Source organism: Culex quinquefasciatus, chromosome 1 (genome assembly GCF_015732765.1).
Source record: "Culex quinquefasciatus strain JHB chromosome 1, VPISU_Cqui_1.0_pri_paternal, whole genome shotgun sequence".
Taxonomy (NCBI): Eukaryota; Metazoa; Arthropoda; class Insecta; order Diptera; family Culicidae; genus Culex; species Culex quinquefasciatus.
In genome coordinates, this window is record NC_051861.1 from 25802195 (window position 1) to 25823456 (window position 21262).

Consider the following 21262-nt stretch of genomic DNA (forward strand, 5'->3'; position numbering starts at 1 on the left):
ACGAGCTGTCAAGTAAAACCTATTCTGTCAAGGAGGTCAATTTTAAATCCTTTGAGGTCGTTCAAAGGGTCATTGAAAAATAAGCTGTATCGTTGTGAACAATAATGTCACATATTTAAGCTTAATTTTAGGACATCAATTCTTCAATCAAATATCAAATTTTCAGTTTTTGCTTTTTGGGTGTTTTTTAATACCCCTGACTCAAGGCGGTTTCAAAAACAACCAAAAAGCAAAAACTGGAAATTTGGTTTATTGGACCATTTAAAAAAAAACTCCAGAAGTGTAATTATCGAACTCAGCTGGACTCAAAAGTAAGTGCACACTAGACAAATCCAAGAAAAAGCAAAATGAGTTATCTAGACTAAGCGTGTAGGTTAACTCGTTTTATATGCTTCCAGCGGTGCTCGTACCGCTGTAACATGACAACGTTTGACAGTTTGATTTTGCAAATTCATTTGGTTTTGAATTTCTCACACACATTTTCCCTTGAAAAACGTGCCCAACTGAGAATTTGGAGAAAAAACTTCAAAAGATATTCTATCAGAGTCTCCCTTGTATCGCCTAGTAGTAATGCCGACCCAGAAGGATGAAAAAACGAGATGTCAAGGTTGTAATGCTACAACATAACCGGAATGGCGTTGAATAATGTTGCTCATGTTGGTTAAGTTTATCGAGAGGTACTCGAAATTCAATTATTGGTTCGGAAAACGCAAGCTTTTCTGCAAAATAATTGTGTACTCCACGTCGGTGTGCGGAAAGCGCTTATTTTGCTGGCAAATAATCTGCTTTTGAAAACATTTTTTAATATTGATTTTTTCAATTGTAAAACTATTTAGACAATATTGAAATTCTAACAGGAAATTGCCATGTCATCCGTGGGCCTGAGTCCGGGGTTTTTTTTTCGGGATAGTACTCCAGTAATTGCAATTGCAAAAAAGTTGTAAACAATCATTTACATCTGAAACTCCGGGCAAGGTCTACTCACGACCTTGACGAAAGCATACGGTTTACGCCAACGGGATTCGACCAAAACACTTTCAAGCTAATTGCTATTGTTCTCGCACCTTGACCCAAAAACCTTTGTTTTCGCTCGTACCAACAACCCTTGCTTGCACGCACTATTCGCTAATATTCACAAACAGTTAGTATATTAAATATAGAGGGGGGGGTTGGTTTGTTGTAAAACTTTAGTCATTGTAGCCATGTTCGTAAAAATAACAAACACAATGAAGAGAAGAAAAAACGGGAAAACTTTCTCCAGAGGCTGGTGGTGGCGGTTCACGTTAAACCTGCTGCATGCGCACGCCCCCAAAAACCTAATCGTAAATTGTAGTATCGGTAATATAGCCTTATCTTATATCATCACCGTTGTCGCGCACGCGTCCTCATCGTCTCGACGAGTCCACGCGGCCGACTCTCCCTTCCGCCTCTTATATACAACTGTCGGGATGCTGGCTCTGCTTCCGCTTGCTCTTGGGCTCCTTCGGGTGCTCTATCGACGGTCGCCGCGGGTTGCCGAGCGTCACCAGGGCGCTGGCCACGGCCAGACCGGCCGACTGGCCGGGAGGAGCGTGTAGGTGGCCACCTGAAACGATCAGAATGTCAGCTTTGCGCTTCAAAGATTTATTCCCGGCAAAAATTACCGGTTGGCAGCCGGACTAGAAGCGATAACACCGCGGCACGGTTGCCCTCGCACGGCTCCAGCGCGATCGGACTGGGCGAATCCTACAAAGAGACAAAAGCGCGCGTTAGTAGATTCTCCCTCGGACCTTTGTGGGCGACTGTGAAGGTTACCTTTTTTCGCTTGCGCGGTGCGCTCGTGATATTCTCCACGGCCGGCGACAGCTCGTTGTACTCCTTGCTGCTTTCGACCTCGACCAGGACCTGGAAGGCAAATGTTGGAACTTCGTAACCACCCTAATCAATGATGAAGTACGGCGTGGTCGCTTACCTGCGAGAACGGCCGCGACGCCATCTGTTCCATCTCGACGAAGAGCCGCTGCCGGCGACGGAACATGTCGTAGCGCTGCTTGATCTTCCACAGGATGGCCGCCATCAGCAGCAGCAGCAGGAAGCACCTGAAGAGGAGGGGTTTACTGTAGATTGGGTCCAGGGTCGGACAAAATGACAAACTTACGTGGAGAACGTGATGAAGAACTGCTGCAGGTTGAGCTTCGGGTACTGCGAGAACGCGATCTGAATCCAGAGCGGCGGCTGGAAGTCGTACACGTACACGTAGAACGTCGTCAACGTGACGTTGTCTTCGATGCCAAAGTGGTGCTCCGCTTTCGAGAAGCGATACCGGAAGGTCGAGCAGTTGACCGCGGAGAAGAGTGGCTTTTCCGGGCCGCCCGCCGTCCGAATTGTGATGTTCATCTTGGCGGCGACCGAGCAGGTTATGCTAAAGTCGGCATCGATGTCTGCCTTGATCGGCGAGTTGCGGAAGTTGATCTGGGTAAAGTGGCGGTCTTCCTTCTTGGACAGGTTAAACGTGAACTGGTAGTCGATGGTGAGGTCGTAGTAGCACGAACCTCGGCTCGGATCGCCGTGGTAGTGGTTCGTGGCGTCGCATTTTTCGCAGTGATCTCCGGCGAGGCCCTTCGTGCTGCAGAAGCACTTGCCCGTCTCGCTGTGGCAGTACTGGGCCTGTCCGTTGCAGTCACACTTCTGGCAGGTTCCTCCGTTGACCGGATTGCCCCAATAGCCGGGTTTGCACTTTTCGCAGTTGGCTCCGATCATCGGGTCTTTGCACGGCTGCTTGCAGATCTTCGAGTCCGGACAAGTACTGTGGCCGTTGCACTGACAGCTCGGACAGTGCGTAAAGTGCCACCTCGTCGCCGGGCATTCCATTTCTTCGTGAGCACCGCTGTCTCCACCGGGTAGACATTTCCCCAGTCCGGTCATCGATCCATCGTCACACCACCCACAGGCAGGATCATCGCGACACTGAGCGCAGGTCTTGAAAAATCCACACTGACTCTTGCCCGAACTGGCCGCCCGGCACTTGTTCGAACCGGTTGTCCACTCGCGGCACTGCCCGTACGGGAAGCTCGCCGTGTACGCGTTCTTGTCAACGCAGCGTTGCTCGTTCTGGCACCAGATGCACTCCTCCTGGGTACAATTGCCGCAGGTCGTCAACACTGAGCAGGCCGGCGGACAGGGCAGCGTATCCACCAGGATGTCCCCACTTCCGGTGTTGTTCGTCCGGAACTCGCAATTGCTGTGCTCGTAGTCCCAGTGGCAGAACTTGTACGCCGTGCACGCGTGACAACTGTGCAGCTGCGAACAAAACAGTCCGTCAATCTCCGGACAATCCTTAAGCTTCCGCGTCGGGTAGAAATCCGCACGATACGTGTACGACACGTCCGGACACTTTTCCTTCGCGCAGTATCCCTTCTGGTTGCCAATCCCACAGAACATACACCCGTACGAGGTGGACACGCAACTCTGGCAGCTGGACAGAAAGCTGCACAGTTCGTAATCCATCAGGGCCTGCCTCGTCATGACCAGCCGGCTCTCCTGCGGACAAATTTCGTAGTTGGTCTCGTCCCGGCTAAACAGCACCGACTTGTCCACGTCCAGAATCGGAACGCACTTGCTCTTCTGGATGTCCCAGATGCACTTGACCCCAGGTCGGGCGTTCAGGCACTGATCGGATCGGTTAAACGCCCGACAATTGCCCGGCGTAAACTTGAGCATGTCGTTGATCATCTGCCCGTCGAACCCACCGTAGATGTACAGCGACTCCTCGAACACAATCGCCGAGTGGCCAAACCGGGCCAAATCCGCCCGCAGATCGTTGGGCATCTGCTGCACGTGCCACGAATCGCACAGAATGTCGTACACCATCAGATCCCGGCTGTAGCACTTGGCCCCGAAGCTGTGCGAAGTGTCGTTGTGGGTGTTTCCCCCAAACACCATCATCAAGCCCGGGCTGATAAAGTTGGCCGTGTGCAGGAACCGGGAAGTCGGCGCCGCCGCCTCCAGCACCCACACCCGACCGTGTGGTTCATAGCTGTACAACTTGCCACTCAACACCTGAGTACTGTCGCTCTCAGATATTATCCCGCCGTACACGTAGATTCGTTCCTTCAGCGGATCGTACGCCGCCGAGTGGCCGTAACCGCCCTTCACCGGGAAACCCTTCGTCCGCACAATCTTCCACTCGCGCGTCCCAAAGTTGTACTCCTGCACCGTGTTCAGGTACCCAAACTGCGGCGAATGACCAAAAATGACCACCATCCGCTGGGAATGTCCCTTCTTGCCGCCCTCAAAGTTCGATATCAACGTCGCCGTGTGTCCTGCCGACTTCAACGGACCACACATCGCGTACGTCTCGTTACACGGCTCCGCCTTCACCGTAATATTCTCCCAGATCTTGGCACTCACGTCAAACGCCCACAACTCGCCACAAACACCACCCTTGCTTCCCTCAACCACCCCGCCGTACATGAAGATCTTGTCCCCGTACATGACCGTCGACGCCCCGTACCGCAGCGCCGGCGTCGTCTTCGAATCCGTATGGGCCGTCTCCCACACCTTCCCATTAAAGTCGTACATGTACATCATCGACTTTGCCTTCGCGTAACTCTCGCCCGCAACCACATAAAACGTGTCCCGGAACACGGCCGACCCGTGCGAGGCACTCCCCGGCGGCACAAATCCCTGCTTGCCCTCCGAATCGATGGTCGTCCAAACGCCGTGCGCACGCACCTGCGAACAATCGTTCCCATCGAATCCCTTGGCACAGTCGCACCGCTGCTGCAGCACGTTACACGTCCCCCGGCCCAAATGCGACGAACAGTTGTTCGGACATCGTGCCACGTTGCACGCCAACCCCGTCCAACCCGGATCACAGCTGCAATCACCCCCAACCGCACAAACCCCGTGCCCGGAACAGTTCAAAGCCGTGTCCACCGTGGGACACGCGTTCACCTGGTAGCTGATGTTGAACCCGGACATGTTGTACGCGTCATCGCTGAAGAAGTGCAACAGTGCCGACCCGCTGTGCGCAAACACCTCCGGAATCCGCCGGATGCTGAAATTCTTCCGGTACATCAACCCGCTGAACACGGCCAGCAGCGGCGACTCGACGCTGTCCCCGTCGTACACGTACAGGTGGTCCCAGCCGCACTCCGTCGCAAACTCCTCCAGGTGCAGCCGGATCACCGACGGTTTGGCGATCGCGGTCGTCTGAGCGGCGGCGATGCTGTTGTGATCCCGGGCGTCAATCAGCCAGCTGCACTTGACGCCGATCGAGTAGTTGCCGAGCCCGTCGTGGATGCTGCCGGACGGGTCCGTTAGTCTGCGAAGCAAGGAATGAAAACAAAAACATCGTTATTGCTGAGTCTGAGAAATTGTTACTTGTTAGAATCATTGGTTCTTGTTAGCTTTGAAGACAATTGGTATAATCGTTGCCGAGATATAACCCTAGCAATTTTTTTTTTGAATTAAATATACTTTATTGAATCTTTCTTATAATAATTACATTTGGTTTACATAATAAGTGGTCAGCTGTGGCTCTTCAGCTTTAGTTTGCTTTTCGTGATTTAAACACTGTTCATTTTCATAACTTTAAAAGTATATGATTTATCATTTTTGTAACTCTAGGTACAATGAGGAAAAAAAAAATTTTAAGAAAACATAACCTAACCTAAAACTAACTTAAACTTACAATAAACTAAACCAATCCTTGAATCAAGGGGATATAACCCTAGCTTATCAACGTTCTACAACAATTTCGTTTTCGTTTTACGGAGCAAGGTGGGGGACGCGGCCTCAAGTCAGTCCAAGTCCGGTTTCTTGTGGAAAAAAGGGTAGTGGCCGAACTAGTATTGCATACCAAATGAACACCACCGGAAGATATAGGGATCGGGAGGAGGTGAAAGAAAATTAGTGTTGGTGTGAGTAGTAAAAACTTGGATGACTTGAGCAGTTACGGTAATCGAAGTTTAACACTGAATAAAGAAAATCTGAAATTGTGATTCAAAGTAAGAAGACCCGGAATAAATTAAATTATTAGTTAATATAATAAGAAAATGTAACTATTCGGAGATCTATACAAAAGAAACCTATGATGTATTCCAAATTTAAAGGAAATAAAAAATACTAGAGAAAAAAAGATGAAAACTAACTGCCGACCTGTCACGTCCGTCAATAGTCTTGTCGTACATTACAACTAGAAACAGATCTGCCAATGAAATGTTACACTTCGTTCAAATCAACTAATCATTTCAGTCCAATTATTCATCGACGGAAAACTATCTAACTTTAAGGTGTAACGGGCCATCATTAAATATGGAGATAAAATATGGTGAATAATCGTCCCGTTCCACGTTAATGATGATACCTTTCCCGTTCCACCTTATTGGGTAAAAACAACCTAAACTAAACTGTCTGAAAGTAAATTTAATCTCAAATCCCCGAATGTTTTATTATAACGCCAAATAAGGTAAAGGATCTTGTTTTTAAACCAGTCTTGCCGCTTCCAAAAACCAATAAACGTAAATGAATAGTTCATAAGTTGAACACTAGTAATTAAGACGACTATTTCATGCCTTTCACTTCATTAGGGCATAGAGCTTTGCAAACAAGAGTGCATCTCTATAATACCTTATGTAAACTGTCATTTGAGTGAAGGAGACACACTCCTGTTCACAAAACCCATGCGCCCTTTTGAAATGTTAGGCTCCATTTGATCGTCAAGGCTCCAGTAGACCCTCGATTCGCAACAATGGTCGATACAACCATAATCCGAAAACCGTTAGTTTAACAGATTAACGAATTTTGTCCGATATCATCGCACTATTGATTGACCGAGACTCTATGGAAATTTTGACATATCAAAATGCTACGTAATAATAATTTTTTTAAATAAATTTCAAAATCTATTCTATCTTACAATGCCTAGAAGAGGCCTCTGTTTCTGTTGTGAGTAAGCGCTGGTTTCAGAGTTCATTTTTCAATTTAAAAGGGGTGGGAGACGACTAATTTGCTTCATGAACTCCTACTCGGCCTTGGGACCACCTCTTAAGACACTGATGGCTCCTAGCTAGGAATTAAACCTAGACACAGCGTCGAGGCCCGCTTCGCATGGCAAAAATGTTGGCTGGGGGGGAAGTGATATTATCACGAAATTTTATTTTAAAGCCAACATTGCTAACGGCGTCGAGGTCCTTACTCATGCCCAAGGATCAACGTTCTACAACAATTTGAACCGAAAATCATAAATTGGGTCCTAAAATGAAGCTTAGATTGCTGATATTATTGTTTACAGCGATAAAGATTATTTTTCGGAGTACAATGACCTCGACAATGACCCTTTGTATGAACTCTCGTCAAGTTTCCTGGCATGGCTGTTCGGCACAACGCCGAATGTTTTGCCCGGATTTGGGCACCTGCCGCCCAGTGTGCGTGAGTCCAGCCCTGCGTCAGCGACGGCGCTGCCAACGTGACAGCACAAAACGAAGCCGAAGCGCGCGAACGAACGAGAGAGAGAGAGAGACAGAGTGGAAAATTTTCACTCCGTCTCGGGACGTGAACGAGACACGTCGTGCAAGTGTAAATAAAAATTAGAAATTTAAAAGTTTTGTGAAGTAAAAGGTGAAAAAGTAAGCCCCAATGTTTTTATCACTTTAGAACTGAAATACAGCCCACCCGCAGAATCCAGTTGGGGGCTTAGGCCCCAACAGTGGCCTTCCTGCAACGGTGGCGTTGGGTGATTCGACTGCAACGACGAGAAATGCGAACCTTTTGCCAGACACTTTGCATCCGATTTTCGCGAGCCCGAATCCATCTCTTCCACTCATCATCTTGACGGTGTTCCCCGTGGGTCTGGTCGACATCAACACGTGTGTCATTTCGCGTGACATGATCGAGATGGCGACGAAAAGTTAAAGACTTAGTCATCATTCTCACCTTGACCCGACGGAATCCCTTCTACGGTTCTCAAGCGATGTGCAAATCATCTGATCGTGCATTTCATGTTTCCTGCTCAGCTTGAACTAGAGATGCTCCAAAACGGAAAAACAATTTCAAAAGCTGTACTTGCTGCGAAAATTGTTAGGTACCTTGAAATTGACTTTCCTAATCTTCTTTTCCAGTTAAATGCCAGAGTGCATCCAAGGAACTCCTGCGGAAAATGCGTATGCTGGTCACAGCTTTCTGCGAGTTCTTCAATCTGTTCGACTTCCACGAGCCGATTATTGGAAAGACTTCAATCCGAACTCCGAAATCGCTCTTGTTCATCTCGTCCGGTTGAAAACTAACAACAACGTGCATTGAGAACAAGATGATCTGGTCTAGTGATTTAGTTGATATTTTTTTATCAATTCAATAATTTTATTTACCAAAATAACAATTTTTCATATTGAGATTAGGTGTTCCTTGCAACTATTTCTTTTTCATTTACCGCTTGGTGCAAGAAGGTTCTTTAAATGCAATTAAATAAAAACTTGGGGTTTTTAAAAACTAATATCACAGACGTTGAGTTCCGCTCCATTACATGGAAAGGATGGCTTCTATCAGTGGGTTGTCCGACATCTGGCAGATGGTCCGGAACTTCTGGAACAAGCGAACGATAAACTGGTTCATCGTTTCCAGTTCGGCAGTTGTGATAACTTGATTTTCGATTTCCGGATCAGACGATTAAAAAAACACCCGAGCATGGGTAAATAACCAGGGAAATGCGTAATAATACCTTTCTCTGGTATCAATAACAAATTTTGGTATTCCTGGACCCTTAAAAATTTGTCTTAAGGATTATGCAAGAGCAAAATGTGGTATCATACCAATTTAAGGTATTGTTTTGATATTGCAAAATTGCAGAATTTGTCAATGGTCGAACACCACATTTTGGTATTATTTTGGTATTAAAGTGTTTTACCAAATTCCTCTGAAACTATGGGAAAATTTTGACCAATTTTGACAAAATAATTAATTTTGCGCTAAAATGATGTCTCAAAGCGAATGCTTTCTTTGAAAACCGGAAATTTCAAACTTGATTTCAAACATTTTTGATATACCCCCTACAGAAATGACTTGAAATTGTGGAAAATTTTCTAAGTCAGGATGGCACATTTTGGTATTATTTTGGTATTAAGGTGTTTTATCAATTTCCTCTGAAACTATGGGAAAATTTTGACCAATTTTGACAAAATAATTAATTTTGCGCTAAAACGAGGTCTCAAAGCGAATGCTTTCATAGAAAACCGAAAATTTCAAACTTGATTTTAAACATTTTTGATATACCCCCTACAGAAATGACTTGAAATTGTTGAAAATTTTCTAAGTCAGGATGGCACATTTTGGTATTATTTTGGTATTGAAAGGTTTCATCAATTTTCTCTGAAACTATGGATTTTTTTAAATTTTTGAAGAGATAATTAATTTTGCGCTAAAATGACTTGAAACCCAAAAATGTTAAAGCTGATTTAATTTTTTTTTGTGATATACCCACTAATATGTTTTTCAAAAACGTTGAAATTTTTCTAAGTTGGGATAACCAAATACTTTGAAAAACGAGTCAATCAACAGATTATTGAATTTTGGTGAATTTCAATCCAGTTTCATTTTAATAATACTTATTTTTCAATCTTGTTATTTTTCAGAAGCTTCAAGAACTTCAAGTACAGCCGTTCATCAATGACAAATGCATTCGGTGTGGTGAAGAATATCACTAAAAACAACATGGAATCATCAGGTGAGTAGATTTGGTTGTTGCATAAGGATCATTTACGTTTTTTCACTAACTGCAACTGCTGCACTAAAAATGGTATAAAAATAGCAAATTTTGGTATTACTTGTGCAAATACCAGCGACCAAAATGTGCTCTTGGTTGCCCAGTAATAGATGGTAAAATACCATGAAATCAAACCAATATCATGTTTGTGGAAGACCACAGGAATACCAAAATATGATTTTCCAAGAGCGCAGGAATACCTAAAATTAAAACCATGACAATACCAAGTTTTGGTATTGAAGCAATGTTCAAAAATACAGAAGACCTCAACTTGGTATTGAAATGATTTTATTTTGTGGTATTATTTTACCTTTGGAATAACATGGTATGGTATTGTTGTGCCCTTCTACATACAAGATTTTGGTATGATTTCATGGTATTTTACCATCTATTACTGGGCAACCAAGGGCACATTTTGGTCGCTGTTATTTGCCCAAGTAATACCAAAATTTGGTATTCCCGTGTTATTTAACCCTGCTCGGGCATATGATTTAAAAAAAAAATACTTTAATCATGAAATATTTTCAGTGGAGTGATTGGACATCATCTTTTGAGTGGATTTCATTAATTTTCTTTGCAATGAAATTTTGAGGAAGGTATTTAAAATATCTTTCTAGCGAGTCCAAAAGATTGAATATCTGACAACCCTATTAAAAGTTATGTGTCTAAGTGCTATTTTTACACTTTTTAGAGGACGGATCTCATATATTTTCAAAGAACTTTGTTCGGATCTATCATGCAAATTGTCGTTAGATAGGTATTCAAAATACATATCAATTAATGAGCCTAAAAGATTGGAAATCTTACAACCCTATGAAAAGTTATGTGCACTTTACTGTTAATTTTATACTTTTTGAAGTCGGATCTCATATATTACGATAAAAATAAAATGTCGATAAAATTACCGGGTCAATTGGCATTCATAAGCCAAACGACATGCGACATCTAGTGTTGAGTAGCAGAACAGAGCGAAGGATGTCGATTGAAATTTTTGCCTTTTGAGGTTATGTATGCGAATTCTGTTTAGTTAAATTCCAGCGTTCAAAACAACTTTTGAGCAAAAAATCGAGCTGATACTTTGTTAACTTTTGATGCTCTATCATTTTAAATAATTTTTTATTTCCAAAATAATTTGTTTTCAAAATTTTTTTATTGCGTTAATAAAAAAAAATCATTTTTTTCTGAGTTTCGAAAGATTGTAAAAAGGATGGTTTTTGTAAGAAACCTCGTCTTGTTAAACATTTTTAGAAAGGTAGAAAAAAGTGAGGTTAAATTTTGTCCGGCCAGCAAAATTAAATGGTGCGCTAGTGTATATACAGCGGTTAAAACCACGATTTTTTTTTTGTAAAAGCGTGATAAATTACCATTTTTGATCACTTTTTTTCACTTTAATGCAAAAAAAAAAAATGGGTACTAAAAGCCCTATGTCAATTTTTATGTACAACGGTAGAAAATACGATTAAAAACATTTTTGATCACTTTTTTTCATTTTAATGCAAAAAAATATTGACAAGACAACATATTTTTGATGGATCAACTATGGTCTATTTAGAACGAGCTGTCAAGTAGGTAGTTTTCTGTCAAGAAGGACCGCGAGGTTAATTTTTCAAAATTGATTTAAAAATCCATTTTAAATTCTTTGTGGTCGTATAAAGGGCCATTGTACTCAGAAAAAAGCTTTATCGCTGTAAACAATAATATCAGCAATCTAAGCTTCATGTTAGAACCCAATTACAAGACAACATTTTTTCAATGGATCAACTATGATTCCCTTGGAATGAGCTGTCAAGTATGTAGAACCTTTTCTGTCAAAAAGGACCATGATGTTATCTTTAAAATTGATTTAAGGTGAAGCTGTTGATCATTTTCGAAAAAATTTGATCATCACTATAAAATATTCTGTATTAAATACAATTTAACGAATTTCAGCACCAAAATGAATCAGCGTGTGCCGGTTGTTGCCATCTTGAAGCCACTGAAGGAATTTTTGATCCAAATAAATTGTGCTTCAAAATTTATATCCTTGGGCATGAGTAAGGACCTCGACGCCGTTAGCAATGTTGGCTTTAAAATAAAATTTCGTGATAATATCACTTCCCCCCAGCCAACATTTTTTCCATGCGAAGCGGGCCTCGACGCTGTGTCTAGGTTTAATTCCTAGCTAGGAGCCATCAGTGTCTTAAGAGGTGGTCCCAAGGCCGAGTAGGTGTTCATGAAGCAAATTAGTCGTCTCCCACCCCTTTTAAATTGAAAAATGAACTCTGAAACCAGCGCTTACTCACAACAGAAACAGAGGCCTCTTCTAGGCATTGTAGGATAGAATAGATTTTGAAATTTATTTAAAAAATGTTACGTGCATAAATTTTAAACTTCCATTTAAGTAATAATACAAAGCATTTTGATATGTCAAAATTTCCATAGAGTCTCGATCAATCAGTAATGAAATGATATCGGACAAAATTCGTTAATCTGTTGAACTAACGGTTTTCGGATTATGGTTGTATCGACCATTGTTGCTAATCGAGGATCTACTGGAGGTTTGACGATCAAATAGAGCCTAACATTTCAAAAGGGCACATGGGTTTTGTAAACAGGGGTGTATCTCTCCCACTCAAATAACAGTTTACAAAAGGTATGATAGGGATACGCTCCTGTTTGCAAAGCTTGTGTGTCCTAATAAAATGGAAGGCACGAAATAGTCGTCTTAACGACGAGTGTTCAACTTGTAAAATATGAACAGTTGATTTATGGTTTTTTGTTTGGGCCGGCAAGACAGGTTTAAAAATTAGGTATAGGAATGTTTGGCTTTGTGATTACAATTTTTGGGATTTGAGATTCAAGTTACTTTTAGACAGTTCAGTTAAGGTTATTGATTCAAGTTAGTTAGTTTTCCATAATAAAGAATTGGATCTAAATGATTAGTTGAATTGGTCCAAGTGTTCTATTTAAGTGGCAGATCTGCTTCTAGTTGTAATGTAGGACAAGAATACTGACGGACGCGACAGGACGTGGCCCAGAAAAAGGCCTCAAGATTTGTATTCCCTAGACAAGTTAGTTTTCATCTATCGTTTTTTATTTTCCTTTAAATTTGATATACATGTTAGGTTTCCTTTGTATCAATCTCCGTTTAGTAACATTTTCTTATTTAATTAAATAATAATTTAATTTCCTCCGGGCCTTTTTTTTGAATCAAAATTTAAGATTTTCATTATTCAGTGTTAAACTCAGATTACCGTAACTGCTCAAGTCATCCAAGTTTTTACTACTCACACCTACACAAATTTTCTTTCACCTTCCCCCTCCCGATCCCCTATATCTTCCGGTGGTGTTCATTTTGTATGCAATACTAGTTCGGCCACTACCGTAATCTGGGGTGAATCGGGACTACAGTCTGAATAGGGACAGCAGTTTCTAGAGCACTTAAAGCTTTTAAATTTGGAAATGGATGTACACATTTTGTTGGCCTGAGTCTGTTCTAACCGAAACCAACCAGAAAAATCAAAATATTGTGCTCCAACATGGTTAAAACTGCTGTCCCAATTCGCCCCATGTGTCCCGATTGACCCCAGTTTACGGTACCCTTTTTTCCACAAGAAACCGGACTTGGACTGACTTGAGGCCGCGTCCCCCACCTTGCTCCGTAAAACGAAAACGAAACGAATAAATTGTGCTTCAAAATTTATATAACTTTGTGGCACATGTGTAGGGCACTATTCTAAACAACTTGTTGAAGGAATTTTGTCAAAATATTGAAAGAGACCGTGTTACGTTCCATACATTTTTAAATTTGTATGGAAATTTTGTTAGGAGGGAGGGTCTTAACATCCGATGTTTTGCGTCACGTAATAAAAGAACGCTCCCTAAATCCTTGCAGTTTTACAAAGGGTAATTGTACTCAGAAAAATAAGATAAATCGCTGTGAACAATAAATAATATCGGAAATTTAAGCTTCAATTTAGGACCCAATTGTCGTAGCTTATATTTAAAAAATCTGTCAGAAGGTGCTTTCAACATGACTCAGACTTTTAAGAATTTTCATTATGATTTCCCAAAATGCCCAATTTTTAATTGATTTATGATTCATGCATAACGCTGAAAAAAACTATTTGTCTGTGCTTTTCCACTAAATTTCACTTATCCGCGAAAACAAAGTGTCTCAAAGTTGCGAAGAGGAAAAAAAAATCAATTCGCAACCAAACAGCTGTCCAACTCTGGCCAAAAAGGGCAATCGTCGCTGCTCGCCCACTTCCGCCAGATCTCATTTCCCTTTTGGAAAGTTTCCACCCAAATCTGGTTCTGGGGGCTCCCCTGCTCGCTGCTGCTGGAAAGTGGGCCATCGCGACCTCAAACATACCAGCGACTTGGTCACTCGAGGAACAGGTTTTCCTTGCCCCCTTCTTCCTCCTTCGCCATCGCGCTCACTTACCTAACTTTTCCTCCGCAAAACTGACACTCCGAGCCCTGCCAGCCGTCCGGACAGAGACAGGTCCCGTTGCGGCAGCTGCCCCCGTTCATGCACCGGATCTCCGAGCACTTGCCCCCGCCCGAGTGAACACCGCCGGTCATGGTCAGGCTGCTGCTGCCGGCCGCCTCCACCGTGAGGGCCACCACCAGCACCAGGGCGGCCAGCGCAAGCCGCAGCAAACCGTTCAACCCGCCCGTACTGCTCCTCCTCATCCTTGTCCTGCTCTTCCGCCAGGGCAGCTGTTCCATGATAGCTGGTTGCGGCCACCCCAGCAGCAACAACAAAAACAACACTCACAATAATACACACACCTGCGGATCCCTCCAGACGGAACTATATTTACTTTCGGGAACCTGCTCCACACGGGCTCGCCCCTCAGCGGACCAATTTCGCCAGCGCACTTTCCGTGCGAACCATTTTTCCTTGTTTTATTTTCTTTCTCTCTGCACTCCTCTTTCACTTTTCCCTGGCAAGTTTTTTTTTTCTTCTGAGTCTTTCTCAACTTCCAGCCGTGGTGGCCATTGCTGGTTCCCCCCTACACCCAGCAAGAACCTGGCTCGGAACGCGCTTACAACCCCGAAATGGCCACACTCGCGCGGACACCCGTCGAAGGAACTTTTAATCTGAATTTTCAATTCTGGATTTTTACTGCTTTTTTCCTGACTGACGTGTGTGGAGGAGGGTGACACTTTTCCTTCGCGGAGTCTCTCTTTTGTGACGAGTTTCGTTCGCGAACGCAGGTCCGTAATGAAAGCCAGAGCGGGACGGGGCGAGTGTTTTGGTTTGCGTTTGGCGTGCGGCTGAGCAAGCGAGATGGGTGGTTTTGTTGTGACGTTTACGGGATGCCCGGCGCTGAAAACAAGGGTGTTGACAGAAACGGTGGGTGCAACACGGTTGGGAGGTTTTGCTAACGTTTTCCTAAAATTTAGCTTACATAGGGTCTGTAGGTCCTATCCTCGGTCCTATCTAATATTGTATATTTTTTCCATACATAAGCGGTGTATGCACTTCGGAAGGAATCGGTCAAGAAAAAAAATAAATGGGCAGCAGCGGCAGCGAAAGCAAGCCAGAGAGGGTGAAGAAAAGCCCCAAGAAATCGCTCCCTCTTCTTTGTTCTGCTGTTCAAAAAGCTGTTTCTTGACCCCTTTTCTTCCGATCTGCGTACTAGCCTATAATTGGGTACTAAAGCCCTATGTCAATTTTTATGTACAACGGTAAAAAACACGATTAAAACCATTTCTGATCACTATTTTTCATTTGAATGCAAAATTGTTTTTTGACAAGACAACATTTTTTCGATGGATCAACTATGGTCCCCTTGGAACGAGCTGTCAAGTAGGAGCTTTTCTGTCAAGAAGGACCGCGAGGTTAATTTTTCAAAATTCATTTAAAAATCCATTTTAAACTCTTTGTGGTCGTACAAAGGGTCATTGTACTCAGAAAAATAAGCTTTATCGCTGTAAACAATAATATCAGCAATCTATTTTTCATTTTAGGACCCAATTGGATACTAAAGCCCTATGTCAATTTTCATGTACAACGGTTAAAAAAAAACACGATTAAAAACCATTTCTGATCACTTTTTTTCATTTTGATGCAACACATTTTTTGACAAGACAACATTTTTCGATGGATCAACTTATGGTCCCCTTGGAACGAGCTGTCAAGTAGAAGCTTTTCTGTCAAGAAGGACTGAGAGGTTAATTTTTCAAAATTGATTTAAAAATCATTTTTAAACTCTATGTGGTCGTACAAAGGGTCATTGTACTCAGAAAAATAAGCTTTATCCGAGGCTTTATCACTGTAAACAATAATATCAGCAATGGTGAGTCACCCAAAACCTCTTTTACGCAAATGGACCGACGTTTTAACTTCCCCATCCGATAGAAGGCCAGGAGGATAAGCTGTGTCACGACCGAAATGGGAAAGAATATAGCTTGGGTGTTTGGTGGCGTTTGAGTTTATTTTGTTTGTTTTTGTAGGACGCCGTTTATGTGGTTGCCGAAGATCGGGGGTCGGGATGTGGATTTGCACCGGTTGTATTCGGTGGTGGTGGCCCGGGGTAGGTAGACGAGAAAAAGTTAATTTTCACGGTGAGGAGAAGGATCCGACGGAAGAGGGAAACGATAAGTAGGTGGTTAGCGCGGATGTTGCACTCGGTGCCGGCGGTTTACGACCATCAGCAGCATTATGTGCCAGAAGTGAGGACGGGACAGTGTGGGATGTCCCGAGGGTCCGCAATCCATTTCTCGTTGCGGGACGAGTATTACCTACACATCCAGAAGAACAGTTTGCACTAGTTCTGGAAGGACCGTCTGTACGAAAGCCGCCGGTCCTGGAGCTGTCGTACTCAGATTACTTCCAGAGGTTGGAGCGAGATCCGACGAACCTAATCAAAAACATCTACCTGGAACACCGAAGAAGTTATAGGTGAGTATTGAGAATGTGTTAAGTGTCTAGCCAATTTAATTTACTTTAAAACTCTTTCAGCAACTTCCGCCCGCAAACGCTCATCTCGCAACGACGCAGTTTCGGCCGGATGAACTTTGACGGCGAGTTCGCAATATCTGTATCATTCTCGAAGGAGGACCAAGTGATCGTGAACTATCCGTTCATGCGCTTCAGTTCCTAGCCGGAAAACGTCGACTTCCCTTCCCGAATCAACAACCAATGGCCAACTCCTCCAAGCTTGTCCTGATGATGGCCGGCAACGAGACCACCCTGTCCGCTACATCGCTGTCGCGCTCCAAAATAAAGGCCGCGATGTTGCTCCCCAACGAAACATCCATCCGTAACCTGCTCAGCCTGGGGCCTTCGAACGTGACCGGTGGCGTACCGTAAGAATCGGTACAGCTTGGACGCGGAAGTTGGCCAACCATAAGCAGATCCGTTAAATACAAAAAAAAATATCGAAAACATACTGTTTTAATATTATAATATTGAAATGAAATCCATCACATGTTTCGAAAATCATCACTGTAATGTTAAATGTTATTTATTCTTGCCATAAAAAGTTTTTTCTTATAATAAAAGTAAAAAACTTTTACCTATACAACGATTTTGATCCAGAAATGCATGGTAGTATTAACAACTTTTTAGCTTTTAAATTAAAAAGTTTTAACTTTCTACGAATATTCACCAACGCGAACATTTAATCCAACGAACGATCTTTTTAAATTTAGAGTATTTTTTCTTTGTGTTAGCTCAGTCCAGGTGACGGAGTCGTCTCCCTGAGTGGAGTCGTTGGTAGGTAGTTGGACTCACAATCCAAAGGTCATCAGTTCGAATCCCGGGGTTGATGGAAGCATAGGTGTAAAAAGAGGTTTGCAATTGCCTCAACAATCAAGCCTTCGGACACCTAGTTTCGAGTAGGAATCTTGTAAGCGAAAACGCCAAGGCAATGCTGTAGAACGAATAATTTGATTCGATTTTGCTTTAATATAGATAGAACCTTGAACAAGCGTGCAATAAAGTGGGTGCAATCGTTGGTGGGTGCAACTCGATCAAGTACAACAACACCAGAAGAAGCTGTCAAAATTGTAAACGTCAAAAATACAGCTTGCCAGCAGAAGAAAAAAATCTCAAGCGTATTCGTGTCGCAGAAATCGCCAATAAATTGCATTTTGAGTCCACCTAAGCGGTACTTTCCGGGCTCACGATGGCCAACGCGGACACGATCCAGGTCAGCTCGCTGCCGCTGCCACCGGCGCAGTACATCAACCTGTTCACGGACGAAAACATCCGGAAGAATCGGGCCCCGAAACCGCCACCCCCGATCCAGGACTCGTACACCATGTTCGGGAATCCGTTCAGCAACGACGACAACATTATCCGGCCGCTGGAGGCGCAGGGCTTCAAGCGGCTCTACCCGCAGCACTTTGACCGGCGGAAGGAGCTAAAGAAGCTGAACCATTCGTTGCTGGTCAACTTTCTGGATCTGATCGATTTGCTCGTGCACTATCCGGATAGTCCGCGGAGAGCCGAGAAGGTAATTGTAATTTGTTGTTTTATTGGGTACTATAACTTGTTAGTTAAATACATAGTTTAAAAGTCGAGGAAGGAACTGGCCGGAAAGTTCCCGGTATTGCAGATTTCGTGGGTTAAGTTTCCGCTAAAAAGCAACTTTTCTTTCAGATCGAAGACCTGAGTCTTCTGTTCGTCCACATCCACCATCTGCTGAACGAGTTCCGTCCGCACCAGGCGCGGGAAACGTTGCGAGTCATGATGGAGTTGCAGAAGCGCCAACGAATAGAAACCACCCAGCGCTTCCAGAACCACCTGGAAAAGGTGCGCGAGATGGTGAAGGCGGCGTTCTCGTCGCTGCCAGATCTGACCGAAGCGGACTTGAGCAGCGCAGCCGAACCGATGGATACGGGCGACGAGAGCGAGACCGGCAAGGGTCGCGGCGAAGGGTGCCATCCGCTGGATCGGCTCATGTGCGAGCTGGTGGACAACATGTAGACAGTGCAGTGCTTCGTTTTCTCCATTCTCTCGACGGCTCATTTACGGATGAAATTCTGGGGCTTCCTCACTTATCCTTCTGGGCCCGGATTCGCTTGCAACATTTGATTATATTAATATTCTGATAATGGTGCCTTCGTGGCGCGGATAAGAAAGAATAAATTATTATTGGTAGTAAATAACCATTTGCAGTTGTTTTTTGCTTGATCATAATTATGTAAAGATGCTGTTTTTTTTGACTCGACCAACAGATCTGCCTGTGTGGATCAATCGGACCGCGCACTGGACTCACAATCCAGAGGTCGCCGGTTCGAATCCCGGGGCGGACGCAAAAAATTCTAAGTGTAAATATAGGTATTCGGTGCCCTCTCCCCGTGCCCATACCTTCACACTTAGGAGACCCGGGAGGCGGAGTCTTGTCGCAAAAAGAACGATACACACCTGTGGATCCGTTGACGAAACCGCAAGGTTTAAGAGGGCCACATTATAAGGTGTTACGTCGATTCCGTTTTCCAACAGATCACCACGAAAGATGCAGGCCAAGGATTGATACCTAAGAGCATGCAATGGCACTGACCTTGTTGCGTGCTCTTCGGTTGACGTCCACGTAAGGAACATCCTGGAAGGAGTGTCACTAACTACATCCGTAGTTCTGTTAGATCAGCCGAATTATCTTGATCAGAACAGTATAGCTCTGGTTCCTTGCGAGTGTCCTATTTTCTTACCTCCACGTTGGCTTGGTTTTCATGATGACCTAGCTGGTGGCCTGTGGAAACGGATCGTAAACCTTTGACCACCGCGGGTCAGAGTCGAGACGGCTAAAAGAAAGGGGCGCGACAATGTGGGAAAGGGAAGTAATTTGTGATTGTATACGGTATTGTTTTGATTCGCAGTATGTTGAGTCAACTGCTGTGGATGTACCTGAAACATCGCACAACGGGGTTTCTCTTCTCTTCATTCTCAGCTATCTCCTATTTTTTTATTTTGCTCTTCTGATTCCCAATTCTTCACTGATTCTTCTATTTAATATCCAGCATTTGATTTTAATTTTACTAACTTTTGATTCTCTTTTCTCTCAAAGCTTTTCCACTCTTTTCTATCAATTGATACTGCTGTAACAAACTTTGTTTTGTTTTTTTTCCCTTAAAAATATACTTTTCCTTAATGTACTAGTAATATCAAGTCTATTTATCATTCGCCTAATCTTTTTTGATTTTATTGCGAATTTATTTATTTGAATAATTCTGTATCTGTCCTATAAATTATCATTACTATAATCTAGGCTTGTTTTGTATCGCTATTTATTAACTATTGTCGCGGGTTCGATTCCCGCCTTATCCACTGAGCTTCTATCGGATGGTGAAGTAAAACGTCGGTCCCGGTTTCTCCTGTCTCGTCAGAGGCGCTGGAGCAGAAATCCCACGTTAGAGGAAGGTCATGCCCCGGGGGGCGTAGTGCCAATAGTTTCGTTGTCTAATTTTACATCTAATACATCTAGCTTCTCATTTTTATTCTTCAAAATACGCTCATCATTCTCTTACTATAGATACTTGATTTTTATAGAATAAATTCTCTTTTACTGTCTATTGTTTTTAATCTTCACCCTTTTTTCAAACAAGTGAGGTTTGAGCCCTTACTCAATTTATGGAATGGTTAAAGGATTAACACAAATATTACTATTGTATTTTTGGTAAACTTTTATAACATGCTTAGGACCAAAAATTGTAACAAAACACCGCGACAAAAGAAATAGCAACAGATAAACAGACTCAACTCTAGGAAAGATTTCAGGAGAAAACAATACACAGTAAATAACAATTAGTTTTTGAATTCAAACTAAAAATAAAACAGTTTTTGCTTTAATGAAAGTTGATAGGCACACTATAAATGGTTAGGCGCTTATACTTACATCAAACCCTACTTAATGTACCACCCCACTATGGGGTATTTCCATATAAGCGAGCGGCCAAAAATATTTTTTTGCTTTTTTGTGACTTTTTTGTGTTGTTTGTACTTAGTATAATGAAAACAAATGAATTTTGATATTTTTCCAAAAAAGTTTAATTTTCGATTTTTTCATATATTTGAGGCCACATGCATTAAAGTGGTGAATTTTGATATTCTTGCTCTGTCTATTTGATGCACGGAATGGCGGTTTATGCTATGTTAAAGTTTCTGATTTACGTTCAATCTCCCTCCTCTTTTTTGAGTTTAAATCTACCTCTCTTTGAAGACCCCCATCCCCCTCCAATTAAAATTTGATTTTGCGGTGTTTTAGAATTTTAGACGGTTTATTTTATGGAACATTGTATGGATTCTCGTCCACGTTTTTGGTTGATCCACTTGCAAAATTCACGTTTTCCACGATAAATTCTTCTAAATCAAAATCACTATGTAACCGATTGTCTTTAGATTACTTAAAATATGAACTTCTTCTATGGGCTTTTGTATACCTCGTTTTGAAGCTACAGAACAGCATGCGTAGTTTTTCCTCTGTGGGTTTTTCCTGAGTTGATCATGTGATGGTTCTGCAATGTTGTAATTCCTACAAATATACTCGAAAGCAGTTCTCACGTTTTCAGAATAGTGCTTCGTTA

General features: G+C 43.0%; 2 protein-coding genes across 2 annotated transcripts; one reads left to right on the forward strand and one right to left on the reverse strand.

The window, feature by feature from the left end:
- Nucleotides 1–1169: 1169 nt before the first annotated feature.
- LOC6039350 (attractin-like protein 1) lies at nucleotides 1170–14955 on the reverse strand. The gene is made up of 6 exons (XM_038248913.1): nucleotides 14166–14955; nucleotides 2138–5305; nucleotides 1952–2078; nucleotides 1795–1884; nucleotides 1644–1725; nucleotides 1170–1585 (listed from the first exon to the last, which is right to left on the reverse strand). The coding sequence occupies exons 1-6, from the start codon at nucleotides 14450–14452 to the stop codon at nucleotides 1431–1433; spliced, it is 3909 nt and encodes a 1302-aa protein (XP_038104841.1). The 5' UTR covers nucleotides 14453–14955; the 3' UTR covers nucleotides 1170–1430.
- A 2794-nt stretch (nucleotides 14956–17749) lies between these two features.
- Nucleotides 17750–18850, forward strand: LOC6039344 (mediator of RNA polymerase II transcription subunit 7). The gene is made up of 2 exons (XM_001848919.2): nucleotides 17750–18192; nucleotides 18339–18850. The coding sequence occupies exons 1-2, from the start codon at nucleotides 17863–17865 to the stop codon at nucleotides 18663–18665; spliced, it is 657 nt and encodes a 218-aa protein (XP_001848971.2). The 5' UTR covers nucleotides 17750–17862; the 3' UTR covers nucleotides 18666–18850.
- Nucleotides 18851–21262: the final 2412 nt, after the last annotated feature.